Consider the following 23094-nt stretch of genomic DNA (forward strand, 5'->3'; position numbering starts at 1 on the left):
GAGTTCACGGTTCATGTACTGCTGAAACCTGGCTTGAAGAATTTTGAGCATTACTTTACTAGCATGTGAGATGAGTGCAATTGTGTAGTAGTTTGAGCATTCTTTGGCATTGCCTTTCTTTGAGATTGGAATGAAAACTGATCTTTTCCAGTGTGTGGCCACTGCTGAGTTTTCCAAATTTGTTGGCATATTGAGTGCAGCACTTTCACAGCATCATCTTTCAGGATTTGAAACAGCTCTACTGGAATTCCATCACCTCCACTAGCTTTGTTCATAGTGATGCTTTCTAAGGCCCACTTGACTTCACATTCCAGGATGTCTGGCTCTAGGTGAGTGATCACACCATCATGATTTTCTGGGTCGTGAAGATCTTTTTTGTACAGTTCTTCTGTGTATTCTTGCCACCTCTTCTTAATATCTTCTACTTCTGTTAGGTCCAGACCATTTCTGTCCTTTATTAAGCCCATCTTTGCATGAAATGTTCCTTTGGTATCTCTAATTTTCTTGAAAAGATCTTTAGTCTTTCCCATTCTGTTGTTTGCCTCTATTTCTTTGCATTGATCGCTGAGGAAGGCTTTCTTATCTCTTCTTGCTATTCTTTGGAACTCTGCATTCAGATGCTTATATCTTTCCTTTTCTTCTTTGCTTATCACTTCTCCTCTTTTCCCAGCTATTTGTAAGGCCTCCCCAGACAGCCATTTTGCTTTTTTGCATTTCTTTTCCATGGGGATGGTCTTGATCCCTGTTTCCTGTACAATGTCAGGAACTTCCATCCATAGTTCATCAGGCACTCTAGGTACCAGATCTAGTCCCTTAAATCTATTTCTCACTTCCGCTGTATGATCATATACAAACAACGATCATTAAGAATAGTTTCCCATCCACATTATGTACTCTTTTTACAAATTTACAACAGGTGACTAGACACCGACAGTTTCCCATTCTACTTTCCTCACATTTGGGCTCTTACTGATTTACCAGGGGCTTTAACATAAGGAAATGCTCCAGCCAATGCCCTTTTATTTCCAGCCTTTACAGAGGCATCAATCTGTCATGACCTGACACAGTGTAACTCAATATGTTTAAAAACCAAGTTTCACATCATTTGGGCTCAAGCTAAACCGATTTTGAGGACTTGTCCTACATGTCAGATGGTTGCCATAACCACGTCTCCACCAGAAACGGGGGGAAATTAATCCCCCGGCCTGAAGCCAAATCAATCTGGCAGATGGACGTAACTCATGCTCCATCCTTTGGGAAGTTTGCTTATGTACAAGTCAAGGCTGATATTAACTCTAAATGTATCTGGGCAACTGCTCGCTCTGGAGAATCACAAGACGTGTTGCTTCACATTTGCTTAGTTGCTTTGGTCCTATGGGCCTCCCACAAAATATAAACACGGACCGTGGCCCGGCTTACACTAGTCCTGCCTTTAGGGATTGTTCAAAAGCTTGGTCTACGAAACATCATACAGGAATCCCCCAAGATCCCCAAGGACAAGGACGAGCTACTGTAGAATGAGCTAACAGATGTCCAAAAGAGCGTTAACAAGGGGGAGACGGAATATCACTTCCCCCACAGCGAAAATTACATGAAGCATCATTTCCTTTAATTTTTTTGCATCAACATAATGGTTTTACTACAGCAGTACAACATTTTATACAGAAACAAGAAGACGTTCACCCCAAACCTGCTGTTGGTGGGGCGACCCCATGGCACACTCCTGGCCTGGGGCGTCTGATGACCTGGGGCAGGGGCTTCGCTTGTGTTTCGCCAGATGATTCAGAAACACCCGTTTGGATTCCCGTGTGCCATGTGAAACCGTATCATGAATGAACTCCCACCGAAGAGACACTTCGCATGCGATGCAGGGCCCCCAGTAATGAGCTTCAAAGGCCTGCGTCTGAAACAAAGATGATGACTCCCCTCCCGTTGGAACAAGAGGAACAAGATCCCTGCTTGGGGACAAATTGAAAGATTAACACAGAAGCCAGAGGAGACCTTCGGGAATGAAGGGAAGCTCCACTCCCAGCAGTCTGCCTGCTGCCGTGTCTGCCGTCATCACCACCGCGGTGAGCATGCCCCCAGCAACAGCCAGATCCGAAAGTTATACTAACGGGGCACATTCAGCGAACTCCCCGTTACTAAAACCCGCTGACTGGGGGCATTCTGTGATCCCAGTCTATGTTGATGATTCTTCCTGGACACCAGGACCTGAAGATACACGGCCTCCTCTTTTTAAACAAGAGGAAGGGACTCCCTTCAGTGTTGCTTATGGGTATGGATCCTGGCCAGTTTGTGTAGGACCAGCTACAGGATCTCTTCAATTATCTACGCCAGCCTGGCTGTCCATTAATTCTTTAAGTGGTAACTTCACTAAGGTTCATTCACATCTCTCTGGTTTGAGTTTTGCTTATAATGACTCAGAAGCCAATAATGACAGCGAATCAGACAGACCTTTCTGCGAGCATCGCAAGCAGTGGACTGAAAAACAAGATTGGGTTCAGTGGGAAGATGGCCACAGGACCAAAGAAGTAATTTTGACTAATGGTTCCTATGGAAGGTAGGGGACTGGTCCCCTAAGGGGCATGCAGTCTCTAATTGCTCTCATCAAAATCAGCCCTGCAATCCTCACAAAAGGGTGCATTGGCAGGTGCGTAAAGTCTTTGACCATACTAACATTACCACTCATTCAGATCGTCTAATTATATGGCATGGGAGTGGCACGTCACCCCCTTCCCACTACTGGATCAAGGAAGAGGGCAAGGAGAGATTTGGAAATTGACTTTAAGTCTTAAAAAATTCCAAATTTGGGATAGTCATTATCCCGATAAAACTAATTATTCATTGACATTTAATACCAGTACAAACTGGACATTTTATATTCAGGCTTACATGAGAGATCTTTATGTGCTCTTGAAAGAATCAATTTCTAACAATGAAAGTGTACAAGAAGTTTCTTGGTAGGATTGCAAATTATATACTTGCTTAAATTCTTTACTTTATAATTCTAATCACTCATTTGTTATGTTAAGAAAGATATTGGAGATCTGGCTTCCAGTAAATCAAACCAGACCTTGGGAAGGCTGTTCTGAAACACATGCTCTTTTAAAAGTTATCAAGAAACAACTACAACATTCCAAAAGGTTTATTGGACTCCTTAGAGCAGCTGTTGTGGGAATTATTGCTACAGCCTTGACCTCAGCAGTAGCTGGGGCAGCACTGCATCCAACCATACGAACAACCACACTTGAACAACAGGGCGCCAAGATACAAGTTCTGCCTGGGAAGCCAGACCGGCATAGACCAAGCAATTAATGAAAGATGGGTTGATTTAGAAAATGCAGCTCTCCTACTAGAGGACAAAGTACAAAATTTACAATTACAAATTCACCTTAAGTGTGACTGGAGTATCTCTTCATTTTGTGTCACACCTCATAAGTATAATCAAAGTGCATATATTTGGGATCAATTATCCAAACATTTGAGAGGATGCGTTCATAATAATCAACCCTTAGATAGTTCCCAATTACAGGCTACTGTTTCTAATATGCAGAAGGCTCACTTACAATAACTCCAAGAAACTGATTTATTTGAAGAAATTGAGGAAAGCTTACATACAGTTAACCCCATGTTGTGGATTAAAACTTTAGGAGGAGGATTGCTTGGTACTATAATATCAGGATGTATATTTTTAACTGTCTAGTCCTCAGATACATCAAAAAAAAAAACTATCTGAGAACTGATGAAGAAGTTGCTCAGACAGCGTATCTACTGTGAAAACAAAAAGGGGGAGATATAGCGGGGATCCCTAACAATGTACCGTCACAGCCTTGAGAAATCCCACAGAAAGAGCACCTGGAAAAGCAGCACATAGCAAGAAATCGTGTTAATGATCATCTTTCATGTTTTTCTTAAGAATAATCTCCTTGTTACAGACCCCAAGGCCAGGCACAGAAGGGAGTGTGGCTGGGGTCAGGAAGCATCGACCTTGCAGCACCGTTGGCCGCCAGGCGTGAGCGCTGCCTGCACGCCCGCTGATTGCTCCCCAGATCAGCCCAGAAGGGACTGCCTGGACGAACACAAGAGATCGGGACCCATCGCCCCAGACTTCCTGTTCTGTCTTCATTCTCATCGCTCACTCCTGGACCACTAGGGAAACATGTGTGTAGTCAGATTCTTTTAAGGAGTGAAGTGTACAGGCGCAAAAAAATATACAGAAAGAAATAATGGAAATTTCCAAATTTAACAAAAAGCATAAACCTACAGTTTCAAAAAGTTCAATAAGGTACAAAAACCACAAAACTACTCTAAAACTCACCATAATCAAATTGCTTAAAAACAGAAAATTTTAAAAACTGCCCAAGGAGTTGTGAAGGTCTTCGGAACGTCCTTTTAGAACTTCCTCTCTCTTAGCACTTCGGTTTTCTCTCTTCAACTACTTCCCCTGTACTACTTATACACTCTTTCATTTTAAAATCATGATCCTGTCTATTAAGCAGAAATAAATTTAGCATTGGAGAGCCTTAATTGCTGACTTCTGCCTATTAACTTCTGTTTAAACAGTTTAAGAGTTGGAAGAACATTTGTGCCCATTTTATGCCATTATTAAAGACAAGGATTCTCATAAATGAAGTCAACGGATATTGATAGCTTTATGACTTTTTCCTCTTGTGATTTTATTAAGTCTTTCCTAAATTCTGTTAGCTAGCCGCTAGTCCCATCTTACGGATGCAAGAAAAGGCTCAGTAAGTAAAACACCAAATGGAGCAAAACCAGTAAGTGCAGTTTCTAGCAGGTTCCAAAATGTGTGTCTTCCATTACTTGAAACTGCAGCTCGAGATAAATATCTTCTACCAAATGGAAATTATGCCCCTAACCTAATAGATGTTGCAATTGTCTTCTCAACATGTATTACACCACTTCTCAGTTCAGTTCGGTTCAGTTCAGTTCCTCAGTCATGTCCGACTCCTCGCAACCCCATGAACTGCAGCATGCCAGGCCTCCCTGTTCATCACCAACTCCCAGAGTTCACTCAGACTCACGTCCATTGAGTCCCTGATGCCATCCAGCCATCTCATCCTCTTTCGTCCCCTTCTCCTCCTGCCCCCAATCCCTCCCAGCAACAGAGTCTTTTCCAGTGAGTCAACTCTTCCCATGAGGTGGCCAAAGTACTGGAGCTTCAGCTTTAGCATCATTCCTTCCAAAGAAATCCCAGGGCTGATCTCCTTCAGAATGGACTGGTTGGATCTCCTTGCAGTCCAAGGGACTCTCAAGAGTCTTCTCCAACACCACAGTTCAAACGCATCAATTCTTCGGCGCTCAGCCTTCTTCACAGTCCAACTCTCATATCCATACATGACCACTGGAAAAACCATAGCCTTGACTAGGCGGACCTTAGTCGGCAAAGTAATGTCTCTGCTTTTCAATATACTATCTAGGTTGGTCATAACTTTTCTTCCAAGGAGTAAGTGTCTTTTAATTTCATGGCTGCAGTCACCATCTGCAGTCATTTTGGAGCCCCCCAAAATAAAGTCTGACACTGTTTCCACTGTTTCCTCATCTATTTCCCATGAAGTGATGGGACCAGATGCCATGATCTTCATTTTCTGAATGTTGAGCTTTAAGCCAACTTTTTCAATCTCCTCTTTCACTTTCATCAAGAGGCTTTTTAGTTCCTCTTCACTTTCTGCCATAAGGGTGGTGTCATCTGCATATCTGAGGTGATTGATATTTCTCCCGGCAATCTTGATTCCAGCTTGTGTTTCTTCCAGTCCAGCATTTCTCATGATGTACTCTGCATATAAGTTAAATAAGCAGGGCGACAATATACAGCCTTGACGTACTCCTTTTCCTATTTGGAACCAGTCTGTTGTTCCATGTCCAGTTCCCATCCAACAGGAAGTTTAGGGATTGATCCCAGCTTTGGAGGTGAATCTCAATTAATCCAAGCCAGTAGGTGGCCCCCAATATCCTTGTTGAGTTTTAAGCCAACTTTTTCAGTCTCCTCTTTCACTTTCATCAAGAGGCTCTTTAATTTTTCTTCACTTTCTGCCATAAGGGTGGTGTCACCTGCATATCTAAGGTTATTGATATTTCTCCCAGCAATCTTGATTTTAGTTTGTGCTTCATCCAGCCCAGCATTTTCCATGATATACTCTGCATATAAGTTAAATAAGCACAGTGACAATATACAGCCTTGACGTATTCCTTTCCTGATTTAGAACCAGTCTGTTTTTCCATGTCCAGTTCTAACTGTTGCTTCTTGACCTGCATGTAGATTTTTCAGGAAGCAGGTCAGGTGGTCTGTTATTCCCATCTCTTTAAGAATTGTCCACAGTTTGTTGTGATCCACACAGTCAAAGGCTTTGGCACAGTCAGTAAAGCAGAAGTAGATGTTTTTCTAGAACTCTCTTGCTTTTTTGACAATCCAGATGTTGGCAATTTGATCTCTGTGTACAACTTTCCTGTCAGCATCTTAGTATCTTGGCAATTACAGCTAAGATGCTCCTTTCTAAGCATGTGCTCACGGACGCACAGTTTCTATGACCTTGCTCCCTCCCCTTCCTCTCTCACTCCCTCTAATATGCTGGAGCCGGTGGGGTGGGAGGAACTGCAAAGTGTGTTTGCATCAAGGGTGAGTTTAGACTGTGTTTGAAGCCGATGTCTTCGGTATGAAATTGACAGGATAGCTTGAGGTAAATAGATCACATGGATGTGGAGTTTGAGGAAGACCTGGTGCAATCTTACAAATACAGCTCACGTTTAATCCTGGTACAATGTCTAACACATGGTGCATTCTCAGTAAGTGTGCTGAGTAAATGAATTAAAAGGAAATTAAAAGTTAAATCCATGTTTCTTTTAAGACCATCATGAGTCAGAAATTGGCAGCAGCAACTATCAGATAAGCTATCTGATGTCTGCCGCCTGCTTTCTCTCCTGCATTCCATCTGTATGTATGTAGCAAGAAAACAATTATCACTCCCCAAATTAATCAGTGTTGTTGCAGTCTGCTATTATTCACCATGGGCTTCTCTCTTAACAACACTCCTCTATCCACTCTGCCCCTCAAATGCAAAATAAAAATTAAACTTGCATCAATTCAAGCATCAAACACCCATTGAGCCTTTATTCTATGTCATCTCTGGGTACACAGCTGAAAACATGAATAATTTGAAAATCTTAAAATCATACCAGAGGATATTTATCATTTGTGAACCTTGTCTTGTTCACTTTCTGCAATGCAGCTTTGATACTTCCATAAAGAAAAGATAATATACTTTAAAAAACTTTAATTTTATATGCTAACATTCATACATTTCTCCAAAATTCATATAGCTCTCATGGTAAAATTTAAAATAAAATGAAATAAACCTAGTAAATAAGCTGATAGTATAAGAAGAAGCTGTTCTCTTTTTGAATCCGAATAAATATTTAAAGATAATTAGCATCTTGGTCACCATCAAGGCAAACCTCAAACATGAGTAGAACTGGGCACTGCTGTTGAGAAATCCTGGGTAAAAATGAAAGTTCAAGTAAGTACAACATGTTTGAGAACCAAATAACAGCTATCAATCTGTTAGCATCTGCTGTTTAATTACCCAAATATCCCAAGTGTTTTGTGCCAAGTACTATAAATCAAGACTTTCTTGTTCAAGGATGTTTGAGTCAGATGTTCAAATTAGCTGACAAATTATTCATCTTCATAATAAAACAGTAATATTCTAGAACTGAAAGAAACCTAAGAGCTTACCTACTCAGAGTCATGTTAATTGGTCATAATTGGTAAGGCCTCTTTGCCACTGCTAAGCGCGAATATGGTCATGTGCGTTCTTCCTTGTTATATTAGTCTCTTGATCCAACTCTTATTACAGCGTCAACACCTTTTTTTCATAAATGAAATGCATATGGAAATAAAACCGTAAGAACAAGAGGTTCTGTGTGCGCTCTACTCTGATCTTGGGACCCTGCTTTGGTTCATCTCCACGTGCTCAGCGCTTGTTCCCCAAACCTGTGTCTTGTGAGGGCAGCTGACTTCTGCCAGGGGGAGCCTCTGCGGCTCTCCCTGCCATAACCGCCGCCTCCAGCCTTCCCAGGCTCTTCTCGCCTCTCATCGTTTGCCCGACTCCCTTTCCCATCGTGATGAGATCCTCTTTAGAGCTCTTAGTGTCTGCTTTTGACAGTGACCTCAGAGAGGACCTCTGAGAGGACCTCAGGGCTTCCCTCATAGCTCAGCAAGAATCTGCCTGCAATGCGGGAGACCCCGCTTTGATCCCTGGGTCAGGAAGATCCCTAGAGAAGAAATAGGCCACCCACTCCAGTATTCTTGGGCTTCCCTGGTGGCTCAGAATGGTTAAGATGGTTAAGAATCCACCCGCAATGCGGGAGACCTGGGTTTGATCCCCGGGTTGGGAAGACCCCCTGGAGAAGGGAACGGCTACCCGCTCCAGTCTTCTGGCCTGGAGAATCCCATGAACTGTAGAGTCCATGGCGTCTCAAAGAGTAGGACACGACTGTCACTTCCACTTTCGGAGAGTACCGTTTCAGTCTAAGGGGCCTAATAGCATTTAACTTGGATTTTTTTCTCAAGGAACTATTTGCGCCCACTGCCGCTACCCAAGTGTAAGGACAAGTTTGCTCCCCCAGGTCATCAGTTCCACTCGTCAGGAATCCGAGAGGGCTCCCCTTTCCGGAGTCTGAAATACCCCTTTGCAGTTCCCCTCCAGGGCAATCAAACAGAGTGGCCTCCGCACTATGCTGCTCAACTAGTCCACTCAAGGTTATTTTTTATTGTAATGATGAAAACCTGTTTCAAGGATATGCACTGTCCCCTTCAATAGAAAGCAAAGCCACGAGCACCAGTTAAAGAGGAAACCCAGGCGTGGAGGATTTAAGGGATGCGGGTTAAACGGCAGATAGCGGGCAACGCTCAGTTCAGTCTCCTTGCAGCGGTGCCCTGCCCTGCCCTTCTCCTGTGACTCAGAGGTCCATCTTCTTTTCTTTTCCGTTATGGTTTATCACAGCTTATTGAATACAGGTCCTTGTATCTACACGGGAGGACTTTAGTGCTTATCCGTCCTGTCCAACTGTGTGTGCCCATGCCTGTGTGTCTGAGGCTCTCCCGTGCAGTCTGGGACAAGACAAAGCAGGGCTCCGCTTGGCCGCCCGTGACGAGTCACCGCCGCAGCAAGACCGCCGGCGCAGGCAGGCCGCGCCGACGCTGGTCCGCCCGCTGCCGAGTTTCCCTTCGATCTGTGGCCGCCGGGGTGTCTGCAGCGAAGATTATGCCTCTACCTGGCTCTCTGCCCTCCAGAAGTCTAGGTTCTAATATGAGGATATTGACTCGGCACAGGATATTCCCTGCATATGCCCTACATGCATTAGACGGTTTGTGAGAATCACATGATATGTCGGCCTGCGTTACGGTTAATGGGAGCCTCCCCCCCGCAGATTATTTGCACCTCTCGCATGCTCTCTTTCCTGGTGACTAGGACTGAAGCATCTGGGACTCCTTCAGATTTTCTTCTATTTCCTATGTCCACACACTAATCCACCTTAGAGAACTAGAGTCGTCAGTTATATAATGTAGACCAAAGGGGAAAGATATTTAAATTACCATGATCCTGCAACATCTATTTTCCTAATGCAGAAGCAGATTTTAACAAAAAGCAAGAATGTCTATGTGGTAAAGTAAAAGAGGAAAGCTATGATAATTTTGCATCTTCAATGTATACATTTCATAGAACAAAAACAATTCACTTTTACACAGAAACACTTTTCTGGAAGTGGAAAGGGAAAGGTAAGAAACAGAAATTGATAGAAAAAAGTATTTTTAAAAAAGGAAAAAATTATTTTTAAAAGAGAAACGGATAGAATGGAGTTGATACTGGATGTTTAAGTATATTTAACATATTCCTAAGAAGTGTCTGAGAAATATATTGTTGACATTTCTTCCAGACAAGTGTTTTGAACTAGCCAAGCATTCCATAATACAGAGGTATGTTGTTGGGACATTGTTTGTGGTGATATTCCCTTCTACTATTCCTGAGACACCCTATTTAGGACCAGGAAATTGATTTCCACACAGGATCAAACATGTAAACCCCATACTCAAGTTTACATCTTGTAAATGATAGCCAACTTAGATAACATAAGCCAGCTTAGATAAAGAAGTCATAAGAACCAAAGCCATCTCTCAAAATTTAGGGTTCAGTTGTTCCCACCCCCTCCTTGTTTTGGTAAAAATCACCAATGAAATTTCCTTACCAGCCCCACTGCCCTCTACTAGTCAAGGAGTACTGCAGGGCGCCACCCATGACTCCTGCCCATGTGATTAAGTGATCTGTTTGCAAGACTAGCAACACAGATGGTGGAATGATCAAGTTCTTTTCAATGTTCAAGAGATCCAGGCAACTGTCTAATTAGATGCGGAAAGAAGAAAAATAATAGCAATGAATATACCTCAATACTCATTACAGGACAAGATTGAAATTAAAATAATCCTTCCTCCAAAGGATTTTACTCTCAATTATGAAATCTATGTAAGTTTTTTTATTTGTTTGTTTTTATTTTTGCTACAATTTCCTGAAAACTTTGGAAATGTATTATGATTTTTCTTATCACTTCCGTTAAATTAATTTTTGTAAATGTTCAAAGGCATTTAGCAAATATGTATTCTGTGTATAATATATGATAACTATCTTAAACTCAATATTTTTGTTAAAATTCTCCAAGTTTTTGCTTCTCTTCTTTAGAATTCAAAATCAACACTAAAAATTTTTGTGATAATTGTGTTCATCAGTTTCCTCATTAACGTGTATCCCCTTTTTATCTATTTTAATGCTATTTTTATGTTTTATACTGAACACAGAAAAGCTTATGGAGATTAAATCTTCACCCTAAACTGTAGCTTTGGTGAATATTAAATCCCTCTTTTTATTTGGTTTGATAGTTTCTACCTTGAGTTGTAATACTTGTGATAGTTAAATATAAATAGTTAGGGTTTGGCTTTTGACCCAAATTACGTTTATCATTACTGCCTTTTAACTACACAGTCAAGCATATTCATGACAACTGTCATAAAAGTATGTCTGGTCTGCTAATATCTTCCTATATGCTTATCTGCTCATGCTTCATCCTTTCCTACTCCTAGAGAAGAAATAATATATCTCATTTTCTTAATCTTTGGCTGAGAAATTCTCCTAAAATATCTCTGGACTGAGAACCAAGGTATTTTGTAGAAACTACTTATAAGGTCAAAGGATAGGACAGGTGTGTCATTTAGAATACTCAAAATAATAAGTGCCAAACTTGACTGGATAGTCATCATTTGACACCTGTCTTTGCTCAGTTCCTTGCAAGGCACAACATGCGTTTACAGGTTTTCAAGTAAATTAAAAAAGAGAAGAGAAGAAAATGCTGTCATCATAAACACAGCAATGTAAGTCTGCACTAATCTAATCAATTGTACAGTGTACTGCAAGCTCCAAAAAATTTAAATGCAGGAAAATTAGCAACTTAGAATTGAGAAATTATGGTACTACAAACTTAAACGTAGTTACTTTAAGTGATTATTGTAATTATTAAGACTAAAGCCTATCCCCAATTTTTCTATTATGTTGTTATTCAACTTTTTTTCTAGACTGGCAGAAAGGAAAAAAACCAGAAAGTTGTTTAAGTGGCCTTGGTATGAAGAGTTTTTAAAAATGTAAAGTTCTTGTTCCTATAAAGAAACATTTTTATTTAAGCTACAGAGCTGATCATGCTTATCATTTTTCTTATAGTTATCTCAAGCCTGCAGTTTAAACTGATTATTAGTGCTAGTGAATGAAGACTAACATTGTCAATGAAATTTAGGGTTACAAATAATTTTGTTTTAATAGGTAATAATGCTTTCTTGGGACTATGAGTCAGAACTGAACCCCAAATCTGCAAAATAAAATAATGTCTTGTTCTTTATTGAATTTTTGGTGTGCAAAAGAAGGCCAACTGGAAAGTATTTTTCACTTTTCCCCAGGTAGAATTAATATAACAATTTTTTTTTTTACTAGAAAGAGGAAAAGGGGAAAGATAAATCATATCAAATTCTCCATTTCTGCAAGTGAAATTAAGTTGGATAAAATATCTTTCTGCTACTAATGCTGACCAATGAGATTTCAGTTGTCAGCTGTTTAGTAACTAAATCATGTCTGACTCTTTACCAATCCATGGACTTCAGCTCACCCACCCACTGGAAATGGCAACCCACTCCAGTGTTCTTGCCTGGAGAATCCCGTGGACAGAGGAGCCGGGTGGGCTGCTGTCCATGGGGTCACACAGAGTTGGACACGACTGAAGTGACTTAGCATGCATGCTTGCATTGGAGAAGGAAATGGCAACCCACTCCAGTGTTCTTGCCTGGAGAATCCCTGGAATGGAGGAGCCTGGTGGGCTGCTGTCTATGGAGTCACAGAGTCAGACACAACTGAAGTGACTTAGCAGCAGCAGCAGCCTTAAAATGCAATTTTTATATTATCAAAACGAGTTTTGGAAAAACAGCAAGGAGCTCTTTCACTCCTGCTCCCATAGAGGAAAAGAGATCACTCTTGGTCATAAGCTATTCCAAAGAATGTGATTTGATAAAACATCACATTGCAAATTTTCACAAATACAATCTGGTTTCCCTAGGAAATTTTTGAACTTAAATAATCACAGATTTTATCAATTCCTTTTTTTGTTTCTTACTATAAATTCTGATTTTGGAACTGTTTTTTGGTCTGAGGGTTCTTGTAAGGTTTTAGATACTGTTGCTAATTCTATGATTACAATTTCTGCAAGTAACCTGTAATTCTGACTGGTGCCATTCTGATGAAAGAGGAGTGGCAGATACCAGGAAGGAAAATCAATTAACATTCATTAAGGTTTTGATAGAACAAGACATGGAAAAATTTAGGGGGATTTTAAATTAATTATTGTTAAAGATTGTAATTTGGCATTTTAGTTTTAATTTCCTGAGAAGAGAAAGTAGGAAAAAACACAACAAAAAACTTCTTCCCCTGAGATCTCATCCTGTGAAAGATACACAGCTTGACTTCCATGTTGACCTATTATGAATGGCAGCTCTAAGTTGGAAATATTTAGGCTCTCTAGACTCGAATTTGCCAGAATACAGGAAAACAATCTTATTTATGCCTCAAGGCTGCTACTGTAGCTGGTGGCGGAGACTGCCTCCACTGACAGATGTTGAAAAATGCCAAATAGTTGTTTTCTCAGCCTCCCCTGACACTAAAACTTGAGTGTAAAATGTAGTTATAGTCAATGGCACCCGAGGCAAGTCGGCTGCGGGGCTCCTGGGAAAGCTTTCCCTCTTTATTCTCTATTCTTAGGGCTTCCCTGGTGCCTCAGACGCTGAAGAGTCCCCCACAATGAGGGAGACCTGGCTTCGCCCCGGGGCTGGGAAGACCCCCTGAAGGGAAAGGCTCCCCCTCCAGTGTTCCGGCCTGGAGAGTTCCGTGGACAGAGGAGCCTGGTGGGCTACAGTCCCGGGGTCACAGACTTGGACACGGCTGAGTGCCTGACGCTGAGTGTTTGCCATGGCTGCGTCCGCTTGTAACCGTGAAGGGACAATATCACCGACTGACTGACGGTGGCGAAGGAGGAAGCTGAAAAGCATCTCGGTCAGTGATGAAGTCGCTGAGTTAGCGAGCCAACTTTGGAGTCATAGGACCTGTACATTTCTTGAAACATGAGATTGTAACTAGCTTTATTGTTTAAGCCACATTTAACTGAGTGTTCTGACACTTTCAGGAGAAAACAGAATCCACCTCGGTAAGAGAGTCTGTTCGGCTGGCTTAAATCACGAGGCCTACACCTCATATGACGGTGGGAGAGAAAAGGTGGTTTCGGGGTTTGGTGACTTGCTAGTCTAAACATATCTTCAAAGATTCAGATTCTTTTTGTCTTCTGCTCTGCTTTTTCATCATGTTGTCTTTCCCTCAGGATTTTCTCTCCACGGTTGTAAGGTGATTGCAGAAGTTCTAGGTGTTATACGCAGTTGCAATAATGTTAAGGAGGAGAAAGCCATGTTCAACTATGTCTCCTCCCTGCTTTTTTTTTTTTTAAACAGACAGACCTTTCCCTAAAACCTCCCAAAAGACTTCTCTTCAAATTTCATTGGCTAGAAGTAGGACTGAAGCCATCGCCTGCCCTAAGCTCTGGTGAGAAAAATATTAATTACCATAATTATATTAGACAGATTAATATTCACCTACAGGAGGGGATTAATCCTCCTAAACCATAAGACCCTCTGCTGTATGAACACATGGGCATTCTGTTAATTAAGAATGAAAAGAGAGTGCACGCACCACAGAAACCATCAGTAAGTGAAGTAGTACTCGGGAATTCAGAGAAGGGAGAGCGCCTTGTGGACCGGAAAAGTCAGAGAAGCGTTTGCCGAGGAGACAGAACTTGAACTGGCTTCCCTGGTGGCTCAAAGGTAAAGAATCTGCCTGCCAATGAAGGAGCCGGGGGCTCGATCCCTGGGTCAGGAAGGTCCCCTGGCGGAGGAAATGGCAACGCACGCCAGTGTTCTTGCCTGGAGGATCCAGGGACAGAGGAGCCTGGAGGGGGCGATCCATGGGGCGGCGAGTTGCATATGACTTAGCGACTGAACAGCGGCAGCAGCAGGACTTGAACTGGGCCGGGGTGAAAGAAAGAAAGCTTGTTAGCCAGAAGGGAGCTCTGAGGACACGGGGCAGAGAAAAGAGTTTTAGTAATGGCATGACAGTTATAGGAAGGGATTTGATTGTTGAAGTTACTGTTGCCGTGCAATAAACCGCTGAAAACTTAAGTCTCCTAAAATAAACACTGCACTGTGCTATGAGTTCTCTTGGTCTAGAATACAGGAAGGGCCCGGCTGGGACAGAGTGTCAGCGGTCAGAACTGAAATCTGGAGTGACTCAATCACTGTGGGCCGAATATTCTAGAGGCATTTTCACTCTCATGCCTGGTGGTTCATGCTGGCTACCAGTTGAGGCCACAGCTGAGTGACAGGTTGGAATACTCCATGTGGTCTCCCCACATGAACTATTCTGGACTTTCTCTCTGAACAGAGGCTGACTCCAACAGTTAGCTTTCCCAGAAAGCAAGGTGGCAATGCCAGTAATTTTTATGATCCTGTCTTGAGAATCACATAGCACCGTGCTCACCATACTTCCCTTTCTGAACCAGTCAAAGGTCCTGCCAGGTTCAAGAGAAGGAGAGAGTGATCTCAAGACTCAGCAGTAGCAAGGTCAAGCTCACCTGATGCCCAGAACATGTGGGATGGGCAATATTGTCATGACTAGTTTTTGAAAAGAGTCTACTACGGAAGGAAAATTTGTCTAAAGTTGCAAAGCTGAGAACAGTAAATGATAAAAAACTCTCCTCTCCTCATGCGCCTTCTTCAGACAACTTGCGAGACATTCTTTTAGGACTTGCTTCAGATATTGCCAGCCAGCCTGAGTGAGTATAACTGGATCACAACCAAAGTAAGAGAAAGCCAGAGAGTAATTAGAAGATTCTTCAAAGAGAATTTGTGGATGTAGAGAGAGCTATGATTTTCCCACCAAACTCACCAAGAAGGCAGGAAGTGAGTTCCCCAACACTTCCAATTCCCAAGCTAAGTTTGTGGCTCCCCCCATAAAAACCAATGACGGAGACTAAAGTACAAGCGTGGCTGACCATTGACTGTCAGTTTGCTGAACTGTGTGGTCTTGTAGACTCAACTCCATGCTTGCCTACATGAAATGCAAGCCAATTCTTGGCAGATCCTCCTAAGAGTCTTTGCAGATGAGGCAGAGTATATTGAAAATAATGCCCCCGTCTCCCCAGGAGAAATCTAAGGTAGGGAGATCAGAATAACCTGTAATTACCAGGATCTTGGGAGGGATCGAGAGTTGGCCAAGCTGCATGAGACAGAGGGCACTGGACAGTTTAAGAAGTACGACCAAGAGTACAGTCTGAACAGCACGCTTTCTTCAGGTCTGCTTCCTTCGCTGACACGAAAGGAGCAGACGCGAGATGGCAGGGGCAAGGAGAGCAAAAATACACAAATAAAAATTAAAAATAGGAACTGGTCTGGCTACTGTCCTAGTTGAAGCATGATTCTCTAACTTTCCCTTAGCTCTAGAAGCTCCCATTCTTTCCCTCCCAAAACTAGGCAGATCTTCTGTCTTCCAGTTTGCTTCTTTCTTTGTGCGCCCAACACAGATGTGTCCAATAAATGCAGAAATAAAGTGTATCAGGGGGATGAAGGAGGAGGGGAGGGGCAAAACAAGAGCTTTTTTTAAGAAAGTCAGTTTCTTATTTTTGAAATATTCTGATAAAAGCTTTATCTTGAAAGATAATCTCTCCTAGAGTGTTCTGCCTTTTTTTTTTTTTTTTAAACCTTAGCTTCTCCATCCAAGCTTTTTGGAATAGAGCTGACCTCTCTTTTATTATCATTATAATTTCCCTTCAAAAAGGAATTTTTAAGAATCTCTCATTTTCAGTCCCTTTGAGCATAGGGAGTGGAATGGTTATCACGTTTTCCTCTCATCTGAATCAGATTTTTCAGGTAGCTTGAGGACTTACCACAGGATAACTTTTGCTATCTTTCTTAAGGACCAGATATCATGTAACTTCACAACCAACATTTTCTTGAGGTTAAGAAGATGACTTACTTGAGAATCTAACCTGCTTACTGGGCTTCCCTGGTGGCTCAGACAGTAAAGACTCTACCTTAAATGCAGGAGACCCTGGGTCAGGAAGGTCCCCAGGAGAAGAGAATGAAACCCACTCCAGTATTCTTGCCTGGAGGATTCCATGGACAGAGGAGCCTGGCGGGCTACAGTCCGTGGGGTCACAAAGAGTTAAACTCACTTGAATGATTAACACACACTAATATATTTACTCACACAGTCACACATTCATTCACTTATTACTCTCTCCAGGTAATTTCTTGATATGTAATGGGCAAGTTCATAGGAAAACTGGAGAGTAATAGTCACCCAGAGAAACAGTAGCTTAACTAGAATTACAGCCCAGGGATCCAATTCGTAACAGTAAAACATTAGTTGTTGTATAATTGTTGTTGTTTAGTCACCAAGTCACGTCTGAATCTTTTCCGACCTCATGGACTGTAGCCCACTAGGCAACTCTGTCATTGGAATTTCCCAGGCAGGAGTACTGGGGTGGGTTATCATTTCCTTCTCCAGGGGATCTCCCTGACCCAAAGATCAAACTCGCATCTCCTGCTTGGCAGGTGGATTCCTTACCACTGAACCACCTGGAAAGCCTGTTGTATAATAAGACCTGATTAAATAAATTATGGTATATGAATAAATTAAAAAACAGAAGATGCTTATCACAAAAATTAGGAACAATTATTTATGAATAAGAAGCACTGGGTATGTAATATTGGAAAGTTACTTGGGAAACCTCTAAGTTAGTATCACCATTCGATTTCTTTTGGGATTAATTAACTTGGCTTTTTGGATGAATTAATTAATCAGGTCTTAGTTGTGGCACTCGAGGCCTTTGCTGAGTCAGGCAGGGCCTTTCATTGCAGCACAAAGACAAGTGAGTCGTTGCAGCACAGACTCTCCAGTCGCGGTGCCCAGGCTTAGCAGCTGCAGCGCTTGGGCCCACTTGCTCCCCGGAATGTGGGATCTTAGTTCCCCTGCTGGGGATCAGATACGCGTCCCCGGCATTGCAGTGTGGATTCTTAACCACTAGGCCACCAGGGAAGTCCAATGTTTAATTTCTTTATGTGAATGGTGATTACATGGAGGTTTTATTAACATTATTTGAAATCCATATATGTTATATGAGGTATTCAATAATATTGTCTTATTTAGTTATGAGTTTAATATATTGTTGTGTCCTATATATTCATAATGTATGTAGGACACAGAAAATATATTTTGTGATTCTGACGACCATTGGTTCAGAGATTACCATTTCTATGAGAATTTACCTGGCAAACTCTATTTAAAATTATAACTAACACTATTTATTCCTCTCTATACTTCCCCCCCACAACATTTATCAACATACTTAAAAGTTATTATTTATTTCTTTTCTTATTGTCTCTCTTTTATAGAAGATAGACTTCATGAAAACAAGCTTCTGCATGTTTTGATTACATGTATGTCTGAAACAAGTTTTGCATATCTGTTTGATTACAGTGATATCAGAAGCATCTAGAAGTGCCTGGCATTTATTGCCTGTTAAATACATACTTCCTGAATCGAATGTGGCAGGCATTCTTGGCACGAGATCACCAAACAGAAGCATCTGTCAAGTCTTTTCTTTGGAACTGTTCAGTTTCCCTGAGTTTTCCTGCAGTCTTCTGTGCGGGGACATGCATGGGTCTGAAAGTTGACTTTCGGGGAGCTGGGTATGGAAGACGTTGGGAGGCCCCTTGGCCAGCCTGTGATGGTCAGCTTCACCTGCCAGTCCCAGCTGCAGTGTGCTTCAGTGCCTGCTGTCCAAATCAGGGTTACTAAGGGTTCATTTCTCTAGAAGATAAACGCTAGTCTCTAGAAGAGTGGAATAACAGCCTCATTATTCTTGAAGGGCTGCAGGTAACTCTTCAGTGAGACTCAGCTATTCCTCTCCCTGGGACTTCCTTGAAGACTTCAGGGTGAAGGTAACCAGTTTCAAGATCACATATGACTAAAGTTTCCATCATGCAAGATCATGTAATTTCAGTAAAGCCCTTTCTTAACTGGTGCCAGAGAGTTTGAAGGCTTGATAACAAGAATTAGAAGCACACACTCCATGATCTCATCTATTTGCAATATCCAACAGCATCACTTTTTTCTTAGTACTTTCTCACCGATCATTTCCTCAATGATCAATAGATTTCCAAGGGGACGGTGGACTGGTATCAGAATCACCTGGGAAGCCTATTAAATACAGATTCCTGTAGTCTAGCCCACTCCTTCTAATCTGAATATTGGGTGGTAGGGCCTCAGTGATACTTTAATATACTGCCCACTACCAGCAACAATGATTTAGTCAGGCATTCAGCCACATACTGTTATTTAGAAATCTAAACTGACCTGTAAATACAGTTTTATATGGGCCTACTGAGATTTATAGCAGGATAAAATTTTAAAATTAAGGAAGGGAGCCATAAGAATGCAAAATTTCTAGCTTTGGAGAGGTCTTTGATTGGCAGGGTATTGCTTCTGGTGAGATCATTTTTGTACCCATGGATGCTGATTCTGTAACAATAAGGTAAGCATAGGAAATTATGCCCTCACAATTCTCCTGAACAATTCTCTTGGTTGGTGAACACCTCATTTTGTGTTTATTCAGCTCAGTTCAGTTCAGTTCAGTTACTCAGTTGTGTCCAACTCTTTGTGATCCCATGGACTACAGCACTCCAGGCCTCCCTGTCCATCACCAACACCCGGAGTTCACTCAAACTCATGTCCATTGAGTCAGTGATGCCATCCAACCATTTCATCCTCTGTCATCCCCTTCTCCTCCCGCCTTCAATCTTCCCCAGCATCAGGGTCTTTTTAAATGAGCCAGCTCTTCACATCAGGTGGCCAAAGTATTGGAGTTTCAGCTTCAACATCAGTCCTTCCAATGAACACCCAGGACTTATCTCCTTTAGGATGGACTGGTTGGATCTCCTTGCAGTTCAAGGGACTCTCAAGAGTCTTCTCCAACACCACAGTTCAAAAGCATCAATTCTTTGACACTCAGCTTTCTTCACAGTCCAACTCTCACGTCCATACATGACCACTGGAAAAACCATAGCCTTGACTAGATGGACCTTTGTTGGCAAAGTAATGTCTCTGCTTTTTAACTGGTCAGAAATTTTTAGGTTGGTCATAACTTTTCTTCCAAGGAGTAACATCTTTTAATTTCATGGCTGCAATCACCATCTGCAGCAATTTTGGAGCCCCCCAAAATAAAGTCTGCCACTGTTTCCCCATCTATTTGCCATGAAGTGATGGGACCAGATGCCATGATCTTAGTTTTCTGAATGTTGAGCTTTAAGCCAACTTTTTCACTCTCCACTTTCACTTTCATCAAGAGGCTCTTCAGTTTTTCTTCACTTTCTGCCATAAGGGTGGTGTCATCTGAATATCTGAGGTTAGTGATATGTTTATTATGTACCTAAAATTACCTCAAATTATAGTAGATAGCAAAACATGCTCACAGTGCCCTCTGGATAAGATAATTACATTATGAAGAACTGGTGCAAGCTAAGAACCTCTACGGTGATTGACGGTTAATTCCTCCTATCCATTCTTTCAGTTTTGTGTTTTTCTCCTGGTTCTCTTAGTACCTCAGGGTCAGGAAGGTCTGGTAATGGATGGAGAAGAAAAGTCTCTATTACTATCAGTATAGCACAGGATGTTTTTAAAAAATGAAGCTAAAAGCAAGACAGTGACCTGTGAGTGAGCCTGCGTGGGTCTAGCCTCACACCTGATATTCTATTCAGGAGGAAGACTGCTTCTTTACTGCTTTTTTTTTTTTTTAAGTATCAGGAATACTTAGGGAAAGCTGTCATGTGACAGGCGATGTCGTTTGGGAAGGAGATCCTCTACTAGTCACTGTGGAGCCTGAATTCCTGGCACTCAGGTTAGAAACGCCCTCGAGGGAATAGCAGAACACTGAATGGTGTTTCTACAGAATTGTCATCTGATTCTGACAGCCAATGTATCCTATTATCCTAACGTATCACTGTGGGGAGCTTCAGCTTCAAGTTCCCGCTATGACTGAAAAACGAAATGGAAGAATATTTAAAATAAAGAGAACTGCTCCAGCCTAACTATGGAAGAGGAGAAAGTTATGTGAGTGTATATAATGATGCCAAGTCCTAAACATACTCCTTTCAGAGAGCTGGCGCTTCTGGCAGGCTCAGTGCCCGCACAGTACAACAAAGAACTGTTTCATTTGTTGTTGTCTAATTAAGCAAAAGCTTGTTCCAAGCTTGCGAAAGGGAGCCACCGTCCATTTCCATGGTATGCTTTCATAAATGTGGCAACATTGAGGACTCTCAGGACTGGTTCTGCGGCTGAGAAGTGAAAGTGTTAGTTGCTCAGTCACGTCCGACCCTTGGCAATCCCACGGACTGTAGCCCCCCAGGCTCCCCGTCCATGGGATTTTCCAGGCAAGAATCCTGGAGTGGGGTGCCACTTCCTTCTCCAGGGGGGTCTTTCTGACCCAGGGACTGAACTTGGGTCTCCTGCATTGCAGTTCTGTGGCTAGTGCAGTATTATCAAAGATGATTAGATCTGGCCACAGGCGCAACCTAAAATTCTTTATTACCTTGAAAGCAGAGCAGTATTTGATACAAAAAAAAAAAAAAAAGATTTACATGAAAAAGTAGACATAAACGGTTTGTTGCTAAAGAGGTTTCTCTATGCTTCAACTTTGACATTTCTCAAGGAGGCTGACTGAACATTTCCTATCATCTCCAAACTCCAGATCAGGATTACCATTACAAGATTTGAGTGGAAGGTACATGCTAACCTGAGGAAAAGATAGACCTGACATATTCAGCCAATCTCTTATAGACTATGCCAAAGCCTTTGACTGTGTGGAGCACAATAAACTGTGGAAAATTCTTCAAGAGATGGGAATACCAGACCACATAACCTGCCTCTTGAGAAATCTGTATGCAGGTCAGGAAGCAACAGTTAGAACTGGACATGGAACAACAGACTGGTTCTAAATAGGAAAAGGAGTACGTCAAGGCTGTATATTGTCACCTTGCTTATTTAACTTCTATGCAGAGTACATCATGAGAAACGCTGGACTGGAAGAAACACAAGCTGGAATCAAGATTGCCGGGAGAAACATCAATAACCTCATATATGCAGATGACACCACCCTTATGGCAGAAAGTGAAGAGGAACTAAAAAGCCTCTTGATGACAGTGAAAGAGGAGAGCGAAAAAGTTGACTTAAAGCTCAACATTCAGAAAACGAAGATCATGGCATCCGGTCCCATCACTCATGGGAAATATGGGGAGACAGTGGAAACAGTGTCAGACTTCATTTGCTTGGGCTCCAAAATCACTGCAGATGGTGATTGCAGCCAGGAAATTAAAAGACGCTTACTCCTTGGAAGAAAAGTTATGACCAACCTAGATAGTATATTCAAAAGCAGAGACATTACTTTGCCAACTAAGGTCCATCTACTCAAGGCTATGGTTTTTCCTGTGGTCATGTATGGATGTGAGAGTTGGATTTTGAAGAAGGCTGAGCACCGAAGAATTGATGCTTTTGAGCTGTGGTGTTGGAGAAGACTCTTGAGAGTCCCTTGGACTGCAAGGAGATCCAACCAGTCCATTCTGAAGGAGATCAGCCCTGGATTTCTTTGGAAGGAATAATGCTAAAGCTGAAGCTCCAGTACTTTGGCCACCTCACGCAAAGAGTTGACTCATTGGAAAAGACTCTGATGCTGGGAGGGATTGGAGGCAGGAGGAGAAGGGGACGACAGAGGATGAGATGGCTGGATGGCATCACGGACTCAATGGACGTGAGTCTGAGTGAACTCCGGGAGATGGTGATGGACAGGGAGGCCTGGCGTGCTGCGATTCATGGGGTCGCAAAGAGTCGGACACGACTGAGCGACTGAACTGAGCTGAACAGTATCTCAGTGAAACACGTGTTTTAGTGGTTCTATTCAACCAGCAACAGACATGTTCTTGCACATTTTCCACCAGCAGAGGAAAAACTGGGGTAGCCAGAATGAACAGCTCCCCAAGGTAGAAAGTCTCAGCTTGAGAATAAAGAGTGTTGATATATGGTGCTTGCCCTTTTCACCACCTAATTCCACAGTTGTAGTGCTTAGTACTTCACTCATCTGTGAAGTAAGGGAGTGGACAAGCACTGTCTTGAAACCTCCTTGGGTTTCTGACATGGTTCTGCCAATACAGTGAAACGAACCATACCCATCCCTAAATGCGATTAGCAAAGTGAGTATAAGTGTACTGGCTATGCATTAGTGTGTAACAGATTACCCCAAACTAAGTGGCCTAAAACAGCAGTTAACATTTACTAGGTTGAACAGCTGAGACTTAGGAATCCAGGGGTGGCTGGAGAGTGATTCTGGCTGAAGGTC

The 23094-nt window shown here is 42.2% G+C and overlaps 1 protein-coding gene across 1 annotated transcript in view; it reads left to right on the forward strand.

The window, feature by feature from the left end:
* Positions 1-2009: 2009 nt before the first annotated feature.
* WDR36 (WD repeat domain 36) overlaps positions 2010-23094 on the forward strand; it is a 69585-nt gene continuing 48500 nt past the window's right edge. Inside the window, exons 1-3 of the mRNA XM_068981135.1 lie at positions 2010-2563; positions 8591-8779; positions 9130-9321. Coding sequence (XP_068837236.1) covers positions 2010-2563; positions 8591-8779; positions 9130-9321 — 935 coding nt within the window. The remainder of the gene's footprint in view (positions 2564-8590; positions 8780-9129; positions 9322-23094) is intronic.

This window comes from Capricornis sumatraensis, chromosome 9, assembly GCF_032405125.1.
Source record: "Capricornis sumatraensis isolate serow.1 chromosome 9, serow.2, whole genome shotgun sequence".
NCBI classification, from domain to species: Eukaryota; Metazoa; Chordata; class Mammalia; order Artiodactyla; family Bovidae; genus Capricornis; species Capricornis sumatraensis.